The sequence below is a fragment of the Syngnathus scovelli genome, chromosome 3 (assembly GCF_024217435.2).
Source record: "Syngnathus scovelli strain Florida chromosome 3, RoL_Ssco_1.2, whole genome shotgun sequence".
In the NCBI taxonomy this organism is placed as follows: Eukaryota; Metazoa; Chordata; class Actinopteri; order Syngnathiformes; family Syngnathidae; genus Syngnathus; species Syngnathus scovelli.
The window spans coordinates 15,791,621-15,811,135 of NC_090849.1; the positions used below are offsets into that span (position 1 = coordinate 15,791,621).

At 40.3% G+C, this 19,515-nt stretch overlaps 3 protein-coding genes and 1 long non-coding RNA gene across 7 annotated transcripts; 3 read left to right on the forward strand and 1 right to left on the reverse strand.

Annotated features, from left to right (window-relative positions):
• The first annotated feature begins 22 nt into the window (after window positions 1–22).
• On the forward strand, window positions 23–10,198 carry inpp5l (inositol polyphosphate-5-phosphatase L). Of its 3 annotated transcripts, none has more exons than XM_049762960.2 (16): window positions 23–673; window positions 1,981–2,022; window positions 2,311–2,411; window positions 2,725–2,812; window positions 5,735–5,798; window positions 6,202–6,305; window positions 6,503–6,555; window positions 7,231–7,350; window positions 7,620–7,704; window positions 7,775–7,867; window positions 7,946–8,020; window positions 8,261–8,334; window positions 8,396–8,507; window positions 8,770–8,838; window positions 8,928–8,995; window positions 9,495–10,198. In XM_049762960.2, exons 1-15 carry the CDS (start codon window positions 614–616, stop codon window positions 8,967–8,969), a joined length of 1,182 nt encoding a protein of 393 aa, XP_049618917.1. In that variant the 5' UTR covers window positions 23–613; the 3' UTR covers window positions 8,970–8,995; window positions 9,495–10,198. The 3 variants fall into 3 exon arrangements, with proteins under 3 accessions (XP_049618917.1, XP_049618916.1, XP_049618915.1); XM_049762959.2 differs by having other exon boundaries at window positions 24–673; window positions 9,511–10,198; XM_049762958.2 differs by having other exon boundaries at window positions 25–673; window positions 8,928–8,998; window positions 9,513–10,198.
• Window positions 10,199–10,839: 641 nt separating this feature from the next.
• Window positions 10,840–14,287, reverse strand: nkx6.3 (NK6 homeobox 3). Of its 2 annotated transcripts, XM_049762962.2 has the most exons (4): window positions 14,121–14,287; window positions 13,563–14,037; window positions 12,364–12,530; window positions 10,840–12,081 (listed from the first exon to the last, which is right to left on the reverse strand). In XM_049762962.2, exons 2-4 carry the CDS (start codon window positions 13,978–13,980, stop codon window positions 11,854–11,856), a joined length of 813 nt encoding a protein of 270 aa, XP_049618919.1. In that variant the 5' UTR covers window positions 13,981–14,037; window positions 14,121–14,287; the 3' UTR covers window positions 10,840–11,853. The 2 variants fall into 2 exon arrangements, with proteins under 2 accessions (XP_049618919.1, XP_049618918.1); XM_049762961.2 differs by having other exon boundaries at window positions 13,563–14,287.
• Window positions 14,288–15,301: 1,014 nt separating this feature from the next.
• LOC125994525 (E3 ubiquitin-protein ligase NEURL3) lies at window positions 15,302–17,613 on the forward strand. Its single transcript, XM_049763866.1, has 4 exons — window positions 15,302–15,460; window positions 16,020–16,532; window positions 16,777–16,902; window positions 16,989–17,613. The coding sequence occupies exons 1-4, from the start codon at window positions 15,442–15,444 to the stop codon at window positions 17,177–17,179; spliced, it is 849 nt and encodes a 282-aa protein (XP_049619823.1). The 5' UTR covers window positions 15,302–15,441; the 3' UTR covers window positions 17,180–17,613.
• A 38-nt stretch (window positions 17,614–17,651) lies between these two features.
• Window positions 17,652–19,495, forward strand: LOC125994526 (uncharacterized). The gene is made up of 3 exons (XR_007490633.1): window positions 17,652–17,816; window positions 18,575–18,728; window positions 19,187–19,495. It is a non-coding gene; the product is annotated as an uncharacterized lncRNA (long non-coding RNA).
• Window positions 19,496–19,515: the final 20 nt, after the last annotated feature.

Genomic DNA, 19,515 nt, shown 5'->3' on the forward strand with positions numbered 1-19,515 from the left:
AATGGTGCGTTCAAGTTCTTCAGTAATTTTCTAAAATACTCGGTAAACTGAAGACGTGGTTCAATACTATATATTTTTGTGCCATTGTAATAAGCCAGGTCAAGGTAAGACTACAAGTTGTCGACAAGTTCACGTAGTTCGGTGTGTTGTGTTCATATTTGCCTTAGTGACGCGAAGACGACTTCAAGACCGTCTGCGCAGGAATAGGCGGAGCGCCAGTGTTCGTCAACGCAACGCGACTTGATCTTGCTGTTAGTAGTGTATCCGAATAGGCTGACTTCAACAGCTTTGGCTTAGTCCGCTTACTTTAAGGTACTTGGTGATTCACGCAAGAAGAATATCGAATATTTTAGGGGCTCCGGCTACGCTCGAGATGACAATGAGCGCCTCTGCTGCATTTGACAACCGGAGAGCACAGCCCGCTGACAGCAAACAAGTTGGACGAGAAAGCGGCACAGGACCTTTTTACTGCAATGCTAGTTTATTTTAAGAGCTAACTACACTGTTCTCACAATAAGCCTTTGTAAGCTGCTGTGGAAGTCGCTTATAGGTCTGATCGTGAAGAAGATTGTCAAGTGTGCGCGCGCGCGTCTGTGTTGGATGTGAGTGGACCATGGAGACACACACTGAGGTGCTTCTTGTCACCGCAAACGTGGGGTCACTCTTTGACAATGTAAGTACCCAGGTTGTTGTCAATGCACAACTGAAACTACACAAAACAACTAAATATTGTTTATGGGCATTATTGGCAATGTTACGTAGAACTGCGCCAAGTGGTATTACTGTACTTCGAATGGGCGCCATCTCGTAGATACGTCACGATTTTATTGTCACGCGCACACCTATACGTAGCGGTTTACGCCCATCCAAGGTGTTTTTACTCTTACGTCACATTACGTTATTTTGAATGATGTTCCATTTGATATAGTTAATCACTTGCAGCGGGACAATATTTATCAACTGCATGAAATATTTGAGTAATATTTCTCACACACTATCAATCAAAGTATTTTTCACTTCCTTCTGCGGTTTAGACAAGTGTCCTAATTCCTTTATCATTATGAATAAGTGAGATTCTTTATGTTTCTGGATAAAAATGTTTTACCGTATATTTTTGTTTGAGCACATTTGAAAACAAGTTTCAACATTCCTTCTATATTATCATATTTGCTTTTAGTTCTGGTTTAACTGAAAGAGTTCTAGGTGAGGTCAAGTTATTCTCTGCACTCATGGAAATTTGGCTCAGGCCATGTTTCACGTTTCCGGTTGCCAGATTGAGCTTCAGTGGAAAGATCTTAGATCCCTTTGTGGGGATATGTAAACATAAGATTATCTTTACTGAGAGCTTTGAGCTTTTCTGGTCAAATACCTTCCACCTCTATTCATATAAACAAACACTCCCAAATATTCGTCGAGATTTTAGGATATTGGCTCTGTTTGATGGTTTTGTTGTTAAATGAGATATCTCATCATCATAATAACGAGTCTTCCTCCTAAAGTCAGCAAAAATGAGAATCACAACTTTAAGAAGCTCAAATTTGAAAGCATTTCCTCAAGAATTTATGGCAGTGATTTTCAAAGTTTCCAAAGAATAATCTAAAGTGATGATAAAAATGTAGACTGAATTTGAGCCTGCAGGTACCTGCACTCCATCAAACTAAGATGTGTTTTTATTATTATTTTGGGCACCTAATTTAGCTATGATAGAGGGGCAAAATATAAGATAAAGCAGGTCTCAATATAATGCCATTAAGCTCCACACCAAATGAAAACTTGCACACGATAATGTTATCCCACACATGAGCTGCATCAAACATTTTTCCTTTAATTTAATAATTTTCAGGTTTGATTGACACCGTTGAGATAGTTCTCAATCTATGTACGTTTATTATTTTGCTTGTGGTGTCAAGCTATATGGTGTCATTAATATATTGGCTCGAACTAACTGACTCTAATTATGCATTGCATCTCATGTTCTAGGTGAGTGAATTACAAAATGAATGGCTACAGGAATTATACAAGGTAAGTATGCATATCCCCGCCTCTTTATGACTGTTCGCCTCATTCCATATGGCACACACTGAACATACATGACTGCGTCATGTAGTGTGGAAAACGGATACGGTTCTGATCCATTGATAAGAAATGAACACATGGCTTGACTGGTATGCAAACTAAGTGAGCAAAACTTTCCACTTGACTGACACAAAGTGGAAAATGCCCTTCCTCTTGCAGCAAACAAATGTGACTGTCATCGTCTCTGATTCTTATGTAATGTACTGCTGTGGCTTTTTGCTCTCTGTGTAATAGACCATCCGCACGTACCGGCCACAGTTCATCGCCCTGCACTTTCAGGAGGTCGGGGGGAAAGAGTACATGGTCAACATGGGCCACGCTGAAGAATTCTTTTGGTAGGAAAAATGAGCTATCTGTCTGTTTGTGTTTGTTTTGATCACAGAAAAGGAGTCATTGTCTTGCTCCAAAAAGGGCAGCAACTTCAAATGTTTTTCCATCCTCAAACAGTTAAACTTCCTAAATAACTAAAAAAAATAAGTGTAAATAAAATTACATGGATACCTTTCCCAAGCAGCAAGCAATGCTAAAAAATATTTTTTTGAAGATTTGTAGCAAATTAATTTAAAAAAATGTTGTCTTTCCAGCTTCTTTGCTGGACAAACAAGCTGCAGTTCAGCACTTTTGCTAATAATTAGTCTTAATTTTCAGGAGCATTGAATCCAGTGAAGAACTAAAAGACTTTGACAGGCGCTGCATTTATGTGGACAACCAGTTTCAAGCAGAAGAGCGTTTCACGGTGAGAACGTGTGAAAGTTGTAACATTGATGTAGTTCTCAGAGTTGTCCTCTAGATAGAGCCCTCATCCTTGGTATAAAAATGAAGTGCATTATGTATATACTATCATGCCATGTTATGATCACCTAAACTGGCAGTTTACTGGTTAGTATCAAGTGTGTAGATGCTAGTTTTTGAAAAATTAGGGCATATACATTCAAATTAATTTGAATCAGGAAGACATAGAAAACATGCAGGACACCGGCCCTCGAAGACCGGAGTACTTCGTACGGTCCCCCACTCTCCCTCCCATGATTCTTTGATAAATGGGAATTAAACATAACTGATGCTATAAGGATGATTATGAGATAGGGAGGTCTGCACTGCGGCGGGAGTGATCAATCAAAAGTGACTCTGCTCATTCCCTCAAAATGCAACGCACTAATCACGTGCTGACAGTTTCGGCATTGTGGAATGTCTAAGTTGCTTTTGACACAGGCAAGATGAGCCCGAGGGCAGTCCACAACATCGACAGTGTGATGTGGGCCCTTGGAGATCCCCAACGCTGATTGCTCAATGTTTGCAGAGGCAGAAAACATGCTTGAGTCATACCACCGTGGCCCTGACATTCAACCTAAAGTTGGTCAATCAATGTGTGTTCTTTAGGTTTATTTGGTTCTTTAAGATTCTCAAAGCAGGCTGGAACCTGCAAACTCTGATCAACCCTGATCTATCATGAAAGCAGTTCTTTGCTCTAAACGTTATATTTATTTAACTATTTGAAGAGAACATCGCTCGAACTTTACAAGTGCACTTAATTGAAAGTGCAACCACCTTTCTTAAACTATTAACCTATACTCCTCCCTTTGGCCAAAATCTGACAGCAGGGGTCAGTGGCCATGTTTGTTGGCTGAGGCACCATAAGTCAAAATAAAAAAGTCAATGGCCAGGTGTGCGGGTGACAGGGCGAAGTCAATACATTTAAGTCCAGATTAAAACTATTGATCCCAGCCTATTTGTTTACAATAAATAAAGTGTGTGGGGCCAGGGTGGCAGTTGGGACTAAGTTTCCCCCAGCACTCCGGTGTTTGCACCTTCCACTCTTCGCCCTGAGAGAGATCTTGCACCCCCAGCTCCTCCACGCTGTGTAGCCTCATTTTCATTAGGTCCGTGCCACCTGTATTGATTTTCAATTTGTTTTCTGTTGGCTGCAGATCATCAGTTACACGGCCGAGAAAAAGAAGAGAGAGTTTGGGGTGTAGGGTGTGTGTGTGTGCGGTGGTGTGGGAGGGGAGCGTTCTCCTTTCAGACGGGCAGCAAAAGTAAATGGGCCAGACTTGCATGCATTTTCAGTACAAATGGTGTTTTGATAAAAAATCACTTGTAAGTCAATATTTTTTTATTAAACTGTGCACACACCTGATTGATGAACATAGGCGATGGCCAGAGTATATGGAGCAAAATGTGTGCACTTTTCTTGCACTATTAAAACTCAACTAGGCTGAATTTCGACCTTATTGCGCAACATGATTAATATGATGATACGTCTCACATTGAAGGAAATGTATGACGCAAATGTTTTGGTGTACGTATAGTTTTTCTTAACAACCCTCTTCCTGTCCACGCTCCAGCCGTGAGTTTGGACAAGTTGCTCCCTAATTGCTGCTCACTGACGCAAAGCACAGAGACACCTCTGTTTTGTCAAATGAGAATGACTTTGGCACAGAAGAGTGATGATGTCTTCTGGGAGGGGTGGGGGGGGTCTTGCACAGTGGTCCGTCACGCCCTGAGCCCCCCTGAGCAATGGCTGATTTTTCTTTTGCCGCCAGTCCCTCCGAGCAACGTTGGCAGACAGCAGCAGGCTCACTGCTTAATACCTTTTAAATTGTTTTAATCTTCTGTCTTTATTGATCTCACGGGACATGATTAATCAGATCAGTGGAGCAGGCAGTTAGTACATTAAAAATTGTCAGAGCATGTTAGGGATGATTAGGTCCTGAAGTGCACTCTAAGGGTGGGGGGCTAGTTGTATTAAGTTGTGGGTGTCTTTGGCAGTGTAACAAACAATCTTACAGTATCAGTCATTGTGCGAGTCTCACACAATGGCAAAAAAAACATCTCAGTTCGTCTGCTCGGCTGTCAGCTTGGGATGATTTCTCCTGTTTTTGTCGCCACATTGCCTTTTGTTTGTGGGTTAATGCTTTTGCAGTTTGTAAAAAAAAAGCCACGCACGGAGGGCCAAGCATTGCTGAATTGAAACAGCCGATATGTCACCTTGCTCAGGTTCATTATTGCCAAATGTGTACAACTTACCACCTTTTTAACATATGCCAATACTTGGTCCAAAATAAAAGATGTAACTTCTCTTTAGAGTAATTTTAGTTTTTAGGTATGCATTAAACGAATAGCTACAGCATCTAATCCTAATTACTGTCACCAAAGCACTACATATGACTATGATAATCTAAAGTATTTTTGTTTATTTTGTTATTATATTGCACTGGTATCACCCATGACTGCAAATATAAGTAGCCCACATCACATGAAATTATGCGCAGAAATAATATTGAACACATGAATATTGTACGTCAAGGTGAGGGTGTGTTCCAATGGTATACTGGCACCAATGTCAAAATCTACAGTTGAAGCCAATCTGTCCTTTCGTCAGGTTGCATGAATGAAATAGTAGTTGTAAATGTGGATAGAAATATGAACAGTTACTTGGATGTTCATCCAAGCGCCAGCTCCACTTGTATGATTTGCAAGAGAAGCAGAGAAATCCAAAAATTACCACATTTGCATGCTAAGGACTATGACTTATTAAATTGCCCTCATCTAATTATGCTGCATTGGTTTTAAAAGTCTGTTTTTGTTAGCGTAAATCCTAATTTGTTATTGCTTATTTTGAATTTCTGTCTTTCTTGTCTTGTTCTTTTGCATGTAGGCATTGGGCAGCATGTACTTCATCCACAAGTCATTGAAGAACATCCGCCAGTATGACTTCAGTGGTAAAAACAATCTTGATTGTGATTTAGCAAAATTCTTTAGCAAAAAAAAAAAAAAAAGAGCTTTTAATAGCTGATGCCCGCACCTCTTTGCACATTTTCAAAGTGGTGGAATTTTCAAAGGCATCATTTTCCACCTGCATAGTCCAGTCACGTTAAGGCATGAAAAAGCTCCTCCAAAAAGCTTATGGAAGAACCATAAACATCATGGAGCTGCCACTTGCTGTTTGGTCCAAACTGATAGTCACTCACCAAACGCAGTCTAATGGCTCCTTTATGGATCCCCCTCATCACGTATGCCGCACTGATGAGGTTAACACCAGTTTATTGATTGCTGCTTGCATGTTTCCTCACTCTTTTATATGACAACCGCCTGTCCCTTGCTCTTCGTCTTTGCCCCTCACAGTTAAGGACTTTAAAGCAGTGCCGGAACTGGAGAAGTGTGTGGGTTCTCTGGATGGGGTCACTACTGTGGAAAAAGAAAAATTCCCAAAGACTTTCTGGCCTGATGTGAGTGTTTGTGTGTATTTGTTGGGGTGGGAGTCATGTTTGGCCCAAAGGGAGACGTTTGGACAAATGAGTCCACTGAGAATAGAGGGGGCTGTCTGCCGCCTCTGACAGGGAGATGAGATAAATTATGTCAAAGGATCAATAATTATCTGTTTGGCTGCCGTTTACCGACTCTTGCTAATTTTTCTCTCTTGTAGTTCAAGTGGTCCAGGAAGGGCTTCATGAGGACCCGCTGGCTCATCCATGACCGGTACGTACATCACACTAATCCCAGCTGATCCGGTTTATACACATATACACTTGCCAGCCACAACATTACGTGCATCTTAAGTCCAGTGGGAGATCATGATCAGTTTTGATCTTAGAGCGCTATTCATTTAAAAAAATATCTACTATGTTTATTATTGCAGCACTGTACCATATTGAACAGTCTAATATTACCTTATAGCTACCTCACTGGAAAATTGGGTTACATAATCAGTTTACCATAAACATCCAATTTCTACTGCTTATTTTATTTGGGATCATAGGTGAGCAAGATCCTTTCCTACTTGGATTTGTGCAAAACACATAGCCTCTCTTTTCAAGACCGGAGCAAGTCTGATTCGGCACATTTTAAATCTGCACTGAGGCTGTGTTGGTAATTTCACAGGCAAGATGGCATACTTAAAAAAGGGGGATTTGCGCTGGGCATGGCAAAATAACCATAATAATGCATGTAATGAATTGTTTTGTTGTCATATTTATTTTAAAAAAACCTGTTACACAAGTCCACAGCGCACGGGTGTCTGCATGTTCGTCTGCAGCTTGATCACGTTTACCAAAATTGCATTAGACTGGTGTTCTACCTTGTGTCAAAAGTTACACAATCTTTTTCTGACAGTCTTTGCTGTTTTTCTTCTTCATGCCATGTTACTGCGTCCAGAGGGCTGGACCTAGTCAACATCCACCTGTTCCATGATGCCTCCAACCTCATTGCCTGCAACTCCAGTCCTTCTATTTACTCTGCCAACCGCAAAAATGCACTCAGACACGTCATCAACAGGTTCGAGCTGGCGCTGCATCAAAACACATTCCTGACCAACAGCCAACAGCACATACTCCTTGGTCACAATTGAATGAACATTTTATGTTTGTAAAATTGAAATGTGTTGTTGCTGCAAGTGGCCACAGTCTTAGTTTTAATGGTCATTATTGATAGTGTAATTGAAAAAAAAAATATTTAACATTTTTAATTCATTACAAAACTGCAAAAAGTTTCCCCAACAACCTTGAAATTTTGCATCTATACAAGCCTGTTTTTTTTCCCCCCAGGATATCAGACAACTGCCACACGCCGATGCCTTTTTTCCTGTTTGGAGATTTTAATTTCCGTTTGGACACTCTAAGTCTAGTCCAGGTATGCTCAAACGTTGCTGCTGTATGGTCATTGCTAATTCACCAAAATTACTGTGTGTTCATTTGAGCAGCATCTGTCTACCTCGGCTGAAGTCCAGACCGTAAAGAAGGACAGCAGTAATGAAGTGGAGAAAATCATTTGTGAGGAGAAAGCTGATCGCCAGGTGGGCAAAACCTGAAAGCTATGGCCTTCACCGACAATTCTCTTTACGATGCAACTCATGTTCTTTTCTCATCGGCAGGTGCTTCTACTGATCGAGGACAAGCTCTTTGCCTACCTGTATCAGGCGGTGTTCAGAGAAGACAATGGCAAAGCGGTGAGCTCATCATCTACACTTTGTGCTGTAACATTTTAGACCACATAAGATGTAATCCAGTAAATCCTATAACAGCCAGGAAGTAATTTTTTAATTGGCTTGTAGCGTAACCTAAAACCATTTGATGCTTTAACTAGTATATATAAAAATAGGACAAAAAAAAAACTTTCTCAATGACCTATTTAAAATGAGACAAGAGTGAGGACATTTAATGCATATTGTCCTCTGTCTTCTTTCCAGCTGCTACAATATGACAAAGAAGTCACAGCCTTCCACGATGTTGTTAGAGAAGAGGAAATCCAGTTTCCACCCAGGTGAGATTCCCTTTTGTTTTTGAACCAAAGCTATTGTTTGACACCCTTCTCATTCTTCCAGCTACCCCTACAGTGAAGAGTACACTAAACCAACCCAGTACATGAACACTCGCTGTCCTGCATGGTGCGATCGGATTCTGATGTCACACACTGCACAACAGTTTATCCGCAGTGTAAGTCACCACTTGCTGCGCTTCTTTCAATATCTATGCAATTGTGTTTTGTCGGGTCAGCGTGAGCTCGACAAAAGTTTGAACAAATTGTCAACTAAAAAATAATAAGTCAATTAAATCCAGTAAGTCTGGTCAGGCATTAAAGGTTGAATGAAATTAGTTCAACTAGGTTAGTTCAAGCAAATGAACTCATTAAGCTCAGTTCACTGCTGGTTTGAAGTACCAAGTGGCATTATTAATGATACTCATGTGGTCTTCTCAGGGCACTGATGGTGAGAGGAGCGTTATTTATGACACCGTGGGCCCTGATGTTTGCATGGGGGATCATAAGGTAACAGTTGATCGAAACAAGGATGCCGCCGTCAACAACCAAGCATCAATTTACATGCAGATGAACATTTCATTTTGTCTCTTCAACAGCCTGTGTTCTTATTCTTCGCACTGAAGGCAAATGAGCATTGACCAAGGATCATCTCTGTGGTAAACCAGTGAGTGTGTGTCCATCTTGTACCGGTTGTGGCATGTCTAGGGAACGGGGAGGGGAGCGCTTAGCAATCTTGTTGTGATCCCCAGAGAGACATTAGCTAGACGGGGCCCGCAGTGTTGCCGTATGAACTAAGATGAAGTAGCAGCGGGACAGCAGCTCTCCTTTGTGTCCATGTGCCATCAGCACCTTTCACTGATGTCTTTTACATCCTCTCCGCTGTCAATCTGGACCCACAACACAGTGGCTCACATTTCCCACTATATGGCCGACTAGGGAGATATACATCGTACCCGACAAAATATTGGCATTTTTATGGCCATGATTTTGTTTTGTTTTCTTCAAATTAACCCTATTTAGGATGAAAGGCTTTTTAATGAGGCATTTAACAGTCTAGACCATTTTGTTCGCTTAGACAGGATAAACCGGGACAAGTGTCCAACATTTAATTGCCATAAACTCATTAAGGACGTTCTCACAGACAATCTATTTTTGTTGTGTGGGTGTGTGTCTGTAAAGGTCAATAACAACATTCTCCTCTGGAAACTGGCACAATACCGAAAGTGGAAAATAAATGAAATGAAGACCTTGATTCAGTTGAAGGAAATGCCTGTTGGCCCTGATCTTCCAAGCTCAAGACCTTCAGGTGACATTCTCACATTTTTTAAGCATAAGTGATTATTGACAGACTCTCCCCAGTTGGACTTCACCACTGCACCTCGAAACATTATTATTAGTCAGACCACTTTGCTATCATGTGTTCAGAACTCTATTTTAGAATTCAATAACAATACCATTTTTAACAGTTAACGTATTTTTGTTTCAACTGTAAATGTGTTTTTGTTTTGGATTTTTATATTTCTAGCTATTTACGGATTTTATTCTCTTTACTGTGGCTGTCATTTCACAAAAAAATTTCAGCAGATGTTTTATGTACTGTATGTTTTTGGGAGGGGTAGAATGGGGGGAGACACTGTACTGTAGTATAATTCGTTGAAAGCATGTAACAAGTATTATTTTTTAAAATTCACAGAAAAAAGTGAAAAGTGCTTTTAAGTGCTCACAATTCAGACACGTGTGTTGAAAAATGAAACTGTGTTTTTAATTTTCTTCTTTAATTTCTTTCTCTGCCATTGCAATACTGTTGCATTTCTTATAACAACATAATTTCTTTAAGTGTAATAAAGAAAAAGTCACTGTAACTACATTTGACATATGCACAAATTTATGTTTCATCCCTCTGAAAATAGAACCTAAAATTACATTAAGTGATTGCATTTGGGCGAGAAAAAACTGTGAACCCTGAAATATTAAGTGCTTTATTCCACATAACACTTAGCATGTTGCTCTTTGTATTTAAGGAGTTACAAAAGAAAGAGGAATGGATTTGCTTTATTTTAGGAAAAACTTCAGTCTTGTTGCAACCTAATGACTTAATTACTTGAAACATCTGCAAAGGATTCTATAAATAGGTTTTGGGTCTGGTTCAGCAGCCTTCACAGTCACGCAGAAGATGACAAATGTCCAACAAGGGTTCTTTTTTCTTAGTTAATGTCATTATTATTGTATTGTAATTATTGTGTGTGTGGATGCTTGTATGTGTTTAAGGTACAATTAGCTGCAAACTTTCAACAATGAATAATTCAAAAAAACAATTCATTATGTTTATGTGGGTGTACTACATACATGCCCATAAATTTAGTTTATGACGTTTGAAATTTATGTTTTCTGGAAATTTCTCCTCCATACAGCATTGCGACTTATGTGGAATCACAGAAGACTATTTGATCAATGAGCTGGTGAGCTTTTATTGGTTTCTTTAAATTCGACCATACACCACACATGGGCAACAACAAGCTCGCTTTATTTATACTGTCACCTGCCAGGACGGACATTAAAAATATGAGAAATTACACAATTAGGCCAAAATACACTCATTGTGAGAGCTTAGGGAAGGACCAAGTGCAACGTGTTGCCAAGTTTGATTTTAATACATCTGGATTTATGTTAAAAAAAAAAAAAAAAAATGGGCGGGGATTACATTAGCTATAATGTTCGTCTGCAGCAAAAACTCCCAAGTTATTTGAGTCGGCACAGTTTTCTTAACTGTAGCAATAATGCAATACATATGTGTTTATTTACAAATAACAGTTTTTATATAATCTATAGTCTAAATCACCAACCACAACATTTGGTTTAACTGCAGAGCTTAAATAGATGTAATACAAGATTTGTTTCAAACATCTGCCTTTTCAAGTTGAACAATGTTTAATGCAGTTCCTATAACAAAGTTGCTGTGGCAGAGATTCAATACATGTTCTTGTTACATGGTGCCTAACCATTTTGTACAACACCCATAAGAGATCTTGTAGCTGTATGTGTCATGTTCTGCCGGAATTGAGGTAATGAAGCTGTTTGTGTATAGCAGAGAAAAACTTGCAATGAATATCAGTTCTACACCTTTTTGCAGTCTTTTATGGATGCGAATGTCTTCACAGGATCTTCTTTGATCATGCTTGTGTTCATTCGACACAAATAAATGCTTTGCATGCAGGTGCAAGTCAGTGGCGTGTGAAATTTGCTAGATGCCCGAGGTAATTGGCCGCGTATTATGCTACAGAAGATTATTTAGTCAATTAGGGAGTGGAATTTTTTGAGCTTGATGAATATTTCCATCAGTGGAAATTTTCGAGTTTGATGAATATTTCTATCAAAAGCGGATTGATGCCCAAACAGCCAATAGTTGTACCGGCACACTGTCATTCAAAATTTTCATTGACCGGTGGATGTCTGACACTGTGAGTTGCCCCCCCCCCCAACTCTGCACACCCCTTGTTAAATGTGTATCTATACGAGCATGCTTCAAACGTGATGAGGCCCGAGGCGCAGGACTGAGAAAGCTCTGCGGTGTTTGCGCAAAAGTAAACGGATCTTGTCGTCGTCAGAGTCTGGATCCAGGGGCTTGTTGTACTCCTCGTCCTCCACCTCGTTGTCCGAGGTCTCCCCAGCCTGCCCCGAGTGGGCTTGCGTGGAGCTAGGCTCGGACGCGCTCTTCTTCCTCCACTTGGTGCGACGGTTTTGGAACCAAACCTACAGACAGAAGGACAGGTTCTGTCACAATGGCACACACCCGTTGGAAGTTTTGAAAGTTATGGCTTATAAATGGTCTATAATAATAATGACAGTCGCATAACCAGCCCAGCCTGTTGAAAATATTTGATCGTTTAATGGAAACAGAATACATATTTGATCGTTTAATGGAAACACTCATTTGAATAAACTTCTAAAGAGTAAAGTAATGTCAAACAAAAATAAAAGAAACTTACTTGCAGCATCTAAGCAAACAGAATAAGCACCGGATGGAAATCTCACCTTAACTTGAGATTCAGTCATGCCTAAAGAATAAGCCAGTCTGGCCCGCTCAGGCCCTGCCAAATATTTAGTCTGCTCAAAAGTCTTCTCCAGCGCAAAGATCTGATGTCCACTGAAGGTTGGCCTGGTGTGCTTCTTCCGACCCGACATCTCCACCAAAGGACCACCTGAAAACAGCCGAAATTGAAACTATGAATATTTAAGGCAATTTTTTTATTTAATTAGAAATCATTTGTGAATGAGTTAAAGACAAATTACATTGCCCCAGACAAAAAAAACTTCTTAATTTGAGTAAGATACATTTATTAATTACGTAAACTGCGGTGCTAATAAGCGCACTGCTCAAATCTGGGGTTTTTTAATCAGAATTGCAAGTTAACTTAAAGATTAATTTTTGCACTGATTCTGCATCTCCTCTTGTGTTTTTCCTCAAGCACAGCAGGTTATACTACTACTACTAATAATAATAATCAAATAATAAATATAGTTAGAATGATAATAATAATTAATATAATTAGAATGATAATAATTATAATAATATTTTAAGATTAAGGGCTAGGTTAAGCAACATGCTTTTTTTTCTGAAACAGCTGTAAATTACAATGCATGGTAAAATGAGTACTGTGCAAGGTTTCAGACATATTCAAAATATCTCAAAAACCTACTTACGAAAAAAGGTAAAGACATTTGTAGTCAGTGTTAAAAATACTTTTTGGGGACTCATAAAGTCAACTCTAAGCAAAATTTGTTGTTGATCAATGTGGTTCAGAACATTTGCAAAGCAAAACAATATTGGCCATCTTTTTGCTGGCCAATCAATCTCTAGGCACATCAACCATAGGTGACATACTCACGGCCCTTTCTTATTATATATTATTATATTCCTGATTTAATAAAAAATTATATCACGCCTAAAAAATACTATGCCAACAAATGAACTCTATGGGATTTACACAAAAGTATAGAAATGATTGTAATTTGTAGTTGTAAGAGACTTAAACATTACGCCATAACAACAACTTGGACAAACTGCACAACAAAAACAAAAATCCAACAAAGATTAAATGTCATCATATAAATTGAAATATGCTTGCCCTTTGTCAGACAATATATTTCTTCTTGCAAGGCTATTTAAAACTTTTTTTTCCCTTAAACAGCTTTCTAAAGTGTAATAATATTTGATTGGAGTGGGGACTCACTGTTGGCGCACTGCTGCTTGCCTCCTCTCCAGTCGCAGCCGCTTTCGGCCCAGCAGCTCAAGCCGCGGCCCTTCATGGGGCACTCGGTGCCGGTCTTGGCCAAAGCATTCAAGGTGGAGCTGTAGTCCCGGCCATAATACATGGACGTGCTGGAGACAGGTGGGCCAAACCCCCCCACGGTAGAGTAGCCGGGGAGTAAAGTGTTTGTGGTGCCCGTGGAGCCCACCCCCACCATGGAGCGGCTCAGAATGTCACTGATGCCATGCGGAGTCCCGGGTGGCAGCTGGCTGCTGAGGCCCGAGTTGAGCTTGTAGAAAGAGTTTGGTACCGAGTACTGGCATACTGGCGCCTTAATCTCGCTGGTAAACTGGTTGAGGCTGTTGTTGAACAGGAAAGAACTTTGGATATTTGGATCCATGGGAAGACTTGGTCTCAGCAAACTCCAATAAGATCCAGTCAGGACCTTCTTGATGACCTACCACACAAACAAGCAAGGTTTGTTATAACGGAGGTCCAAATGCTGATAGATGAGATCAGCTGCTCACTGTTCGCCCTCACCTCTCGGTCGCCATAATGAGCCTGGCCACGGGTCCGCGCAGTGTGAGACGCTGCGTCCAACTGATGCAGGTAGCCTTACATATCATACATAAGAAGCATCTGGGCATCTGGACGGGGACATTGATAAAGACAGGCCACATTCGAATGCTGCCCGGGATTGGCCTTAGCCACTGGGCTTCGCCATTGGTTGCTTGGTGAGGGGAAAGGGGACCTGTAATTGGACGGCTGCAGATTAATGACCTTTTGAACAGGTGTAGGGGGAACAAGTAGATTTTTCTTGATGGCCTGATGTGCTTGAGCAAGGGTGACTGGGGAGACTCTTTTGAGCCTTGTTTTACCTCTCGGGAAACGCATTTAGTTTTTGTATGACTTTTAAGTGCACATACATAAGTGTAGACTAAAGATGTGTCCACCATGAAAAATAGTTTGAAGTAGTAGTTTGGGAATGAACGTAAAATGTTTCATGTTTCGTGACATGTTCAGAAGTTGAAATGATCAATTCAGAACAACAACATTGCAAAATGTAGATGTCTTTACAGTCAGACATACTGAGCACATGTTTTCCTGCAAATTTAGCTGCATTTCAAACAAAACTGTATTGCTCACAGTGGTATCTTTTTGTTTTTGCACTCAGGGAAAATGCTGCTGTATTTTGCTGCACAAAATAAAGACCTTTGAACATCATTATTCAAATCTGACTTTATTTATTCTAGTAAAATAAGGAATTTGTTATCTCCAACATTCATATGATGACACTTAAAACATTTTTTTCATTCCAATGAGATCATACAGTGCCTTGCAAATCCTCTTGTTTCTGTGAAACAGTCATGTGATTTAATCACGGTAGAAAAGAGGAAGAAAAAGTTTGTAACTTTCCGACGGATGCCTCTTGGATTCGTGCCCAGCCAATCAGAGTGAAGAGATTGTAAAGGGGACGCTCTTGGAGAAATCACATGACGCACACTTTCATTTTCGAAACTGCTCCGCAAAATGCGTGAGCAATTTCCGGGTCATGTTTTGTACTAAACTTGTTTCCCATTGCTTATTCATAGAAGTAATTTCGTGTCTTGCAACAAATATCTTTTTAACGTATTTGACCTTTATCAGTTTCCTGAAACATAAATGTACACATAAACACCTGTACACACACTGTGATAAGGGGGAGGAGAAGGTAAATTTCCAAAGCGTGGGCTTTTCCCTTGGCCCCTCCCCTCTCATTTCCCTTATTATTTTAAGCATGATGGTAGTCAAATGATGCAAACGTTCACTTTCATTAAAGAACTGGAATCAACCTGTTCTGCCGGTGCACTAAAACAACATAATGAAGATCAGGACGATTGGTGAGATTTCTCTTTCTCTTTAATTTACAGAAATGCAATATTTGCACATTAGAACAACACAGTTAAATCTGATTATGTGTGATTTGTATGCATTTTGTTTGCTTTCCTTTTTTCCCCCTCTTCTATATTCAGTTGCAGTAATAAACACTTTTAAACTGTAAAAAGACTTCTCAATTCAGTTGGAGTAATAAATGTTTTTAAATGAATAACTTTCTGACAATCTGTCAATCAAAACACAAGCTTAATATGTTTGTGCAGACAACTTATATGTTGGATATAATTGGACTGGAGGTGCACCTAATGTAGTGGCCATATAAGGTGAAAACAAACAAACAATTGTTATTGTTGCTCTGAGTAATCTGATGAAATGATCTGTGTAAAATGCAAAAATAATTGTTGCTGTACTCCCAGAATGCACAGTAGACAGCTATAGGGTCCTTAAAGCCCACAAAAGCATTTCTGGAAACTTCACATACATATTTGTAGAGTGTAGCTTTCCCTTTGGAGTTGTATGCAAATAATTTATTGCATCATGTATCTTTACAATTTTACATTGCAGATGATGAGTCCGTAAAATTGGAATGCGGCTTCCGGTGCCTAGGTCCAATGACGTTCCATCAGCGGGCCGTAGGAGACAAAATCCACTTGAGTCAGTTCTGTTGCCATGCAAAGAAGTCACGCATCACCTTCAAAGATGGCCTGTTGTTCAGCAGTCGCCCCGTGAGGGTCCAGGAGCGGATACGGCTACGCATCGAAGACGAGAACGACATATGGCACGGATCATTGCGAGTGGGCTTCACCAATGTTGACCCGGATTCCCGATCTCTACCCCTGCCCCATTTTGCCATCCCTGACCTCACTAAGACCCCTGGGAACTGGGCTGCTACCGTGAGCAAGCAGTTTTCCAGGGTAGGAACAATCCTGGAATTCTGGATGTCGCGCAAAGGCAGCTTGTATGTTGCAAATCAGAGCGGCGACCAGCGCAGACTATTAGTCAAAGAAATCGACGTCAACGGGCATTTGTGGGCCATATTTGACATTTATGGAAAGACATGCTCCATTCTTCTCTTGGGTAGGTTTCATGTGTGCTATGCAGCTTGTCTGTAGCTCAAGGGTGTTCAAATGGTGTCCTTCCAAGGGCCATATCCAGAAAACAAGGAAATGAGGGATGAGAACAGATTTCTTCATCTCTTTTCCTTGCTTGCTGCCCATCACGTTGGGCTGCGAATTGCCCGTGGACCCCAGTTTGAACACCCCTGGTGTAGCTATTTGAATGAGACCCTTTAATCATGAGAATCCCCTCCTATTTGTGACAGGTTCTGAGAGACGTATGGGACCTTTCACCAGGAAGTCATGTCAGATAGTCCCGCCCTTGCTCACTTTAGACACGGACTACTTGACATCTAATGACCTCTCCTGCCCCAACCTGCCGGTACCAAGAGGTATTGAGGGCTCTTTTCATAGAAGCAATTGTGATTGTTCTACAAGGTGATTTCTTATCGTGGTGCGTTCTGTCTCTTGATGACAGATGGAGAAGAAGAGCCGACCTGTGTGGTGTGCCTAGCCCAGAAATCCGACATCACTCTGCCTTGTGGACACCGCTGTTTGTGTTCCATCTGCTCTTTCAAAGTCTATTATGCTTTTGGTACATGCCCACTGTGCAGGATGAGCATGGGGAAGCCTTCGGTAACTTGGGTGGCTATACCTAAGAAACATTGACAATCAGTGAAAGCACCTTCTTATCTTCTATCGCTTAACCATAAACAAACAAAATGTACTTTCATTTTAACGACTAATGCAATGTCTGTTGGATTAACTCTTTAATATTCATTTAGTTGTTTGGTGTTTAATTTGAAGGTGGAACTTTGCACTTTTAATGTTCTGTAATTATGTAAATATATGTGTTACAGTGTGTAGGAATGGGCCAGTCCAATCCACCGGTTATTAGAATCATTCCGATCCAATCCATAAGCCTTTATGTCAATTATTGCAAATTCACAGTGTTACTAATGTATTACGTGCCTTTTCTATTTATATACTGGAGTTGATTCTATTTTAATATATTGTACGGAGTTGAACTTCCATTTTACACATTTGAATGGTGCAGCTGAGTCTGCTTTATATTTTAATAAAGCCACTGCAGTTGCACATGACTTGCGTGTTAGCTTCCTTTCTTTAGGTGAATTTAGAGAATGGTTGTTGTACAATCCACGTGGTGTCACTGTTTCTGGGAAACGGTCATGTGATTGTTAATCATAACTAAAAAAAAAAAGTTTGGAACTTTCCAACGGCGATGATGTCACTTGGATTCGTGGCTGCCAGCCAATCAGAGTGAAGAGGTTGGCTCATACTAAGGGTAAGAATGCAGTCTAACGCATGCGGACTTTAATTTTCAAAACAACTTTGCTCCATGTGTGACAGACGCGAGCTCCGCGAACAGTTTCTGGGCCATGTGTTGAACTCATCTTGATCTAGATTCCCATTGCTCATTCATTAAAATATTTTTCTATCTTACAAAAAATATCTGGATCAGTTTGCTAAAACATAAATGCACACGTACACATGTACACACTGCTATTCGGTGATAAGGGGGAGGAGAAGGTAAATTTCCAAAATGTGGCCATTTCCCTCGGCCCGTCCCTTTTCATTTTGCTTGTAAGTTTGAGCATATTTATTTTGGAACTCACGGAAATTTTCGATTACTAAAGACTTTCATTTAAAAGCCACATTATAACATAAATACGATAGTCTGTTCTAGTCTAGGCGTTTGGCGACATCTGTCGGATTTTGAGTCGTACTGCAGTTATATAAAAAAATCTACAGGTCGTGCGTTTGACCTTTGGTTATTATCTTTTCTGACTATTGAAAAGCTGTTAAATATTTATTTTGGGTGGCCAAGGTGAGATAAACTGTCGTTGTTAGTGCAAGTGAAGAAGGAGGAAGGAGACATTTGAGTTGGAATACACTTATTCGCAATTACATTTCTCAAATCCAAATTGAATTTCTTAAAAGTACTTGTTCAATATACAAAATGCAAAAAAAGTCAACTCTGATTCGAGGAATGAACCGAAGTTATAAAAATGAACTTTACACAGTAGCTTTGTGTTGTTGCAGGTGATCTCCCTGTGAGCAAAAGAAAGCTGGGCCTTCACGCTTGGCTTTACTGCAAATACAGTTCTGGAACACCACATGGAAACAGTGACACCTCCCTGGGGCCCCGTAGCACTTATGGTTGCTCTTTAACATGTGCATGCATGTGTTGTTTGCAGTGAGTGAGGTGTTCACCATGACAAACCTTCCTTCAAAACACACACACACAATGGAGTTGTAATTTCACCCCAAAAATCTGTATTTTAGCGGGTGCTCATCTGTCAAATGCGAACAAAGGTGCTCAAGTTCTTACAAAAACAAATTCCTAAACTATATCGTGTGGCATAAAATATGAGTTCTTAACTTTTCAGTATGAGAACTATGATAGTTCAGCAGATCCGATTGTTTCAATTTGTCAGTAAAAAAAAAAAAAACAGTTTTCTAATTTACCTTTGAACATTTCTTTCTACATGTTAGAATCTACTTTTTTATTATATTTTATTCTATTCTACTTTTACAGCTCTGGAGTTCTACAACTTTTACCTTGGGCCTTTTTGTTCTCTACAATTTTATACTTCTACTTAAGTACTGAATCTGAGTACTTATGTCAGCTCCGCTTTCTTTCTTCACCGATAGAGCGTGTTCTGATTCATTGCATCACAGTGCGGTGCTCCCGCTTCACCGAGGCAGAACAGAAGAGGCTTCAGAGAGAGAGAGGTCAACGTCCTGAACGTCAGGCTGCCTCATAAGAGCTGTGGCAGTCGCAGGTGACAACACAGACCCCGCCCACCACCTCTTTCACCTTCTGCTCCTTGGCAGGCGCTACCAGCCTATCAGGACCAGAACAAATACTCTCAGCCATAACGTCTTCCTGTAACCCACCAATGCACTATTGCATATTGCTGCTACATTTTTACATTGAAAACATTCACAACCCCTATAAAATGTGTCTTGCTGTCCTACGC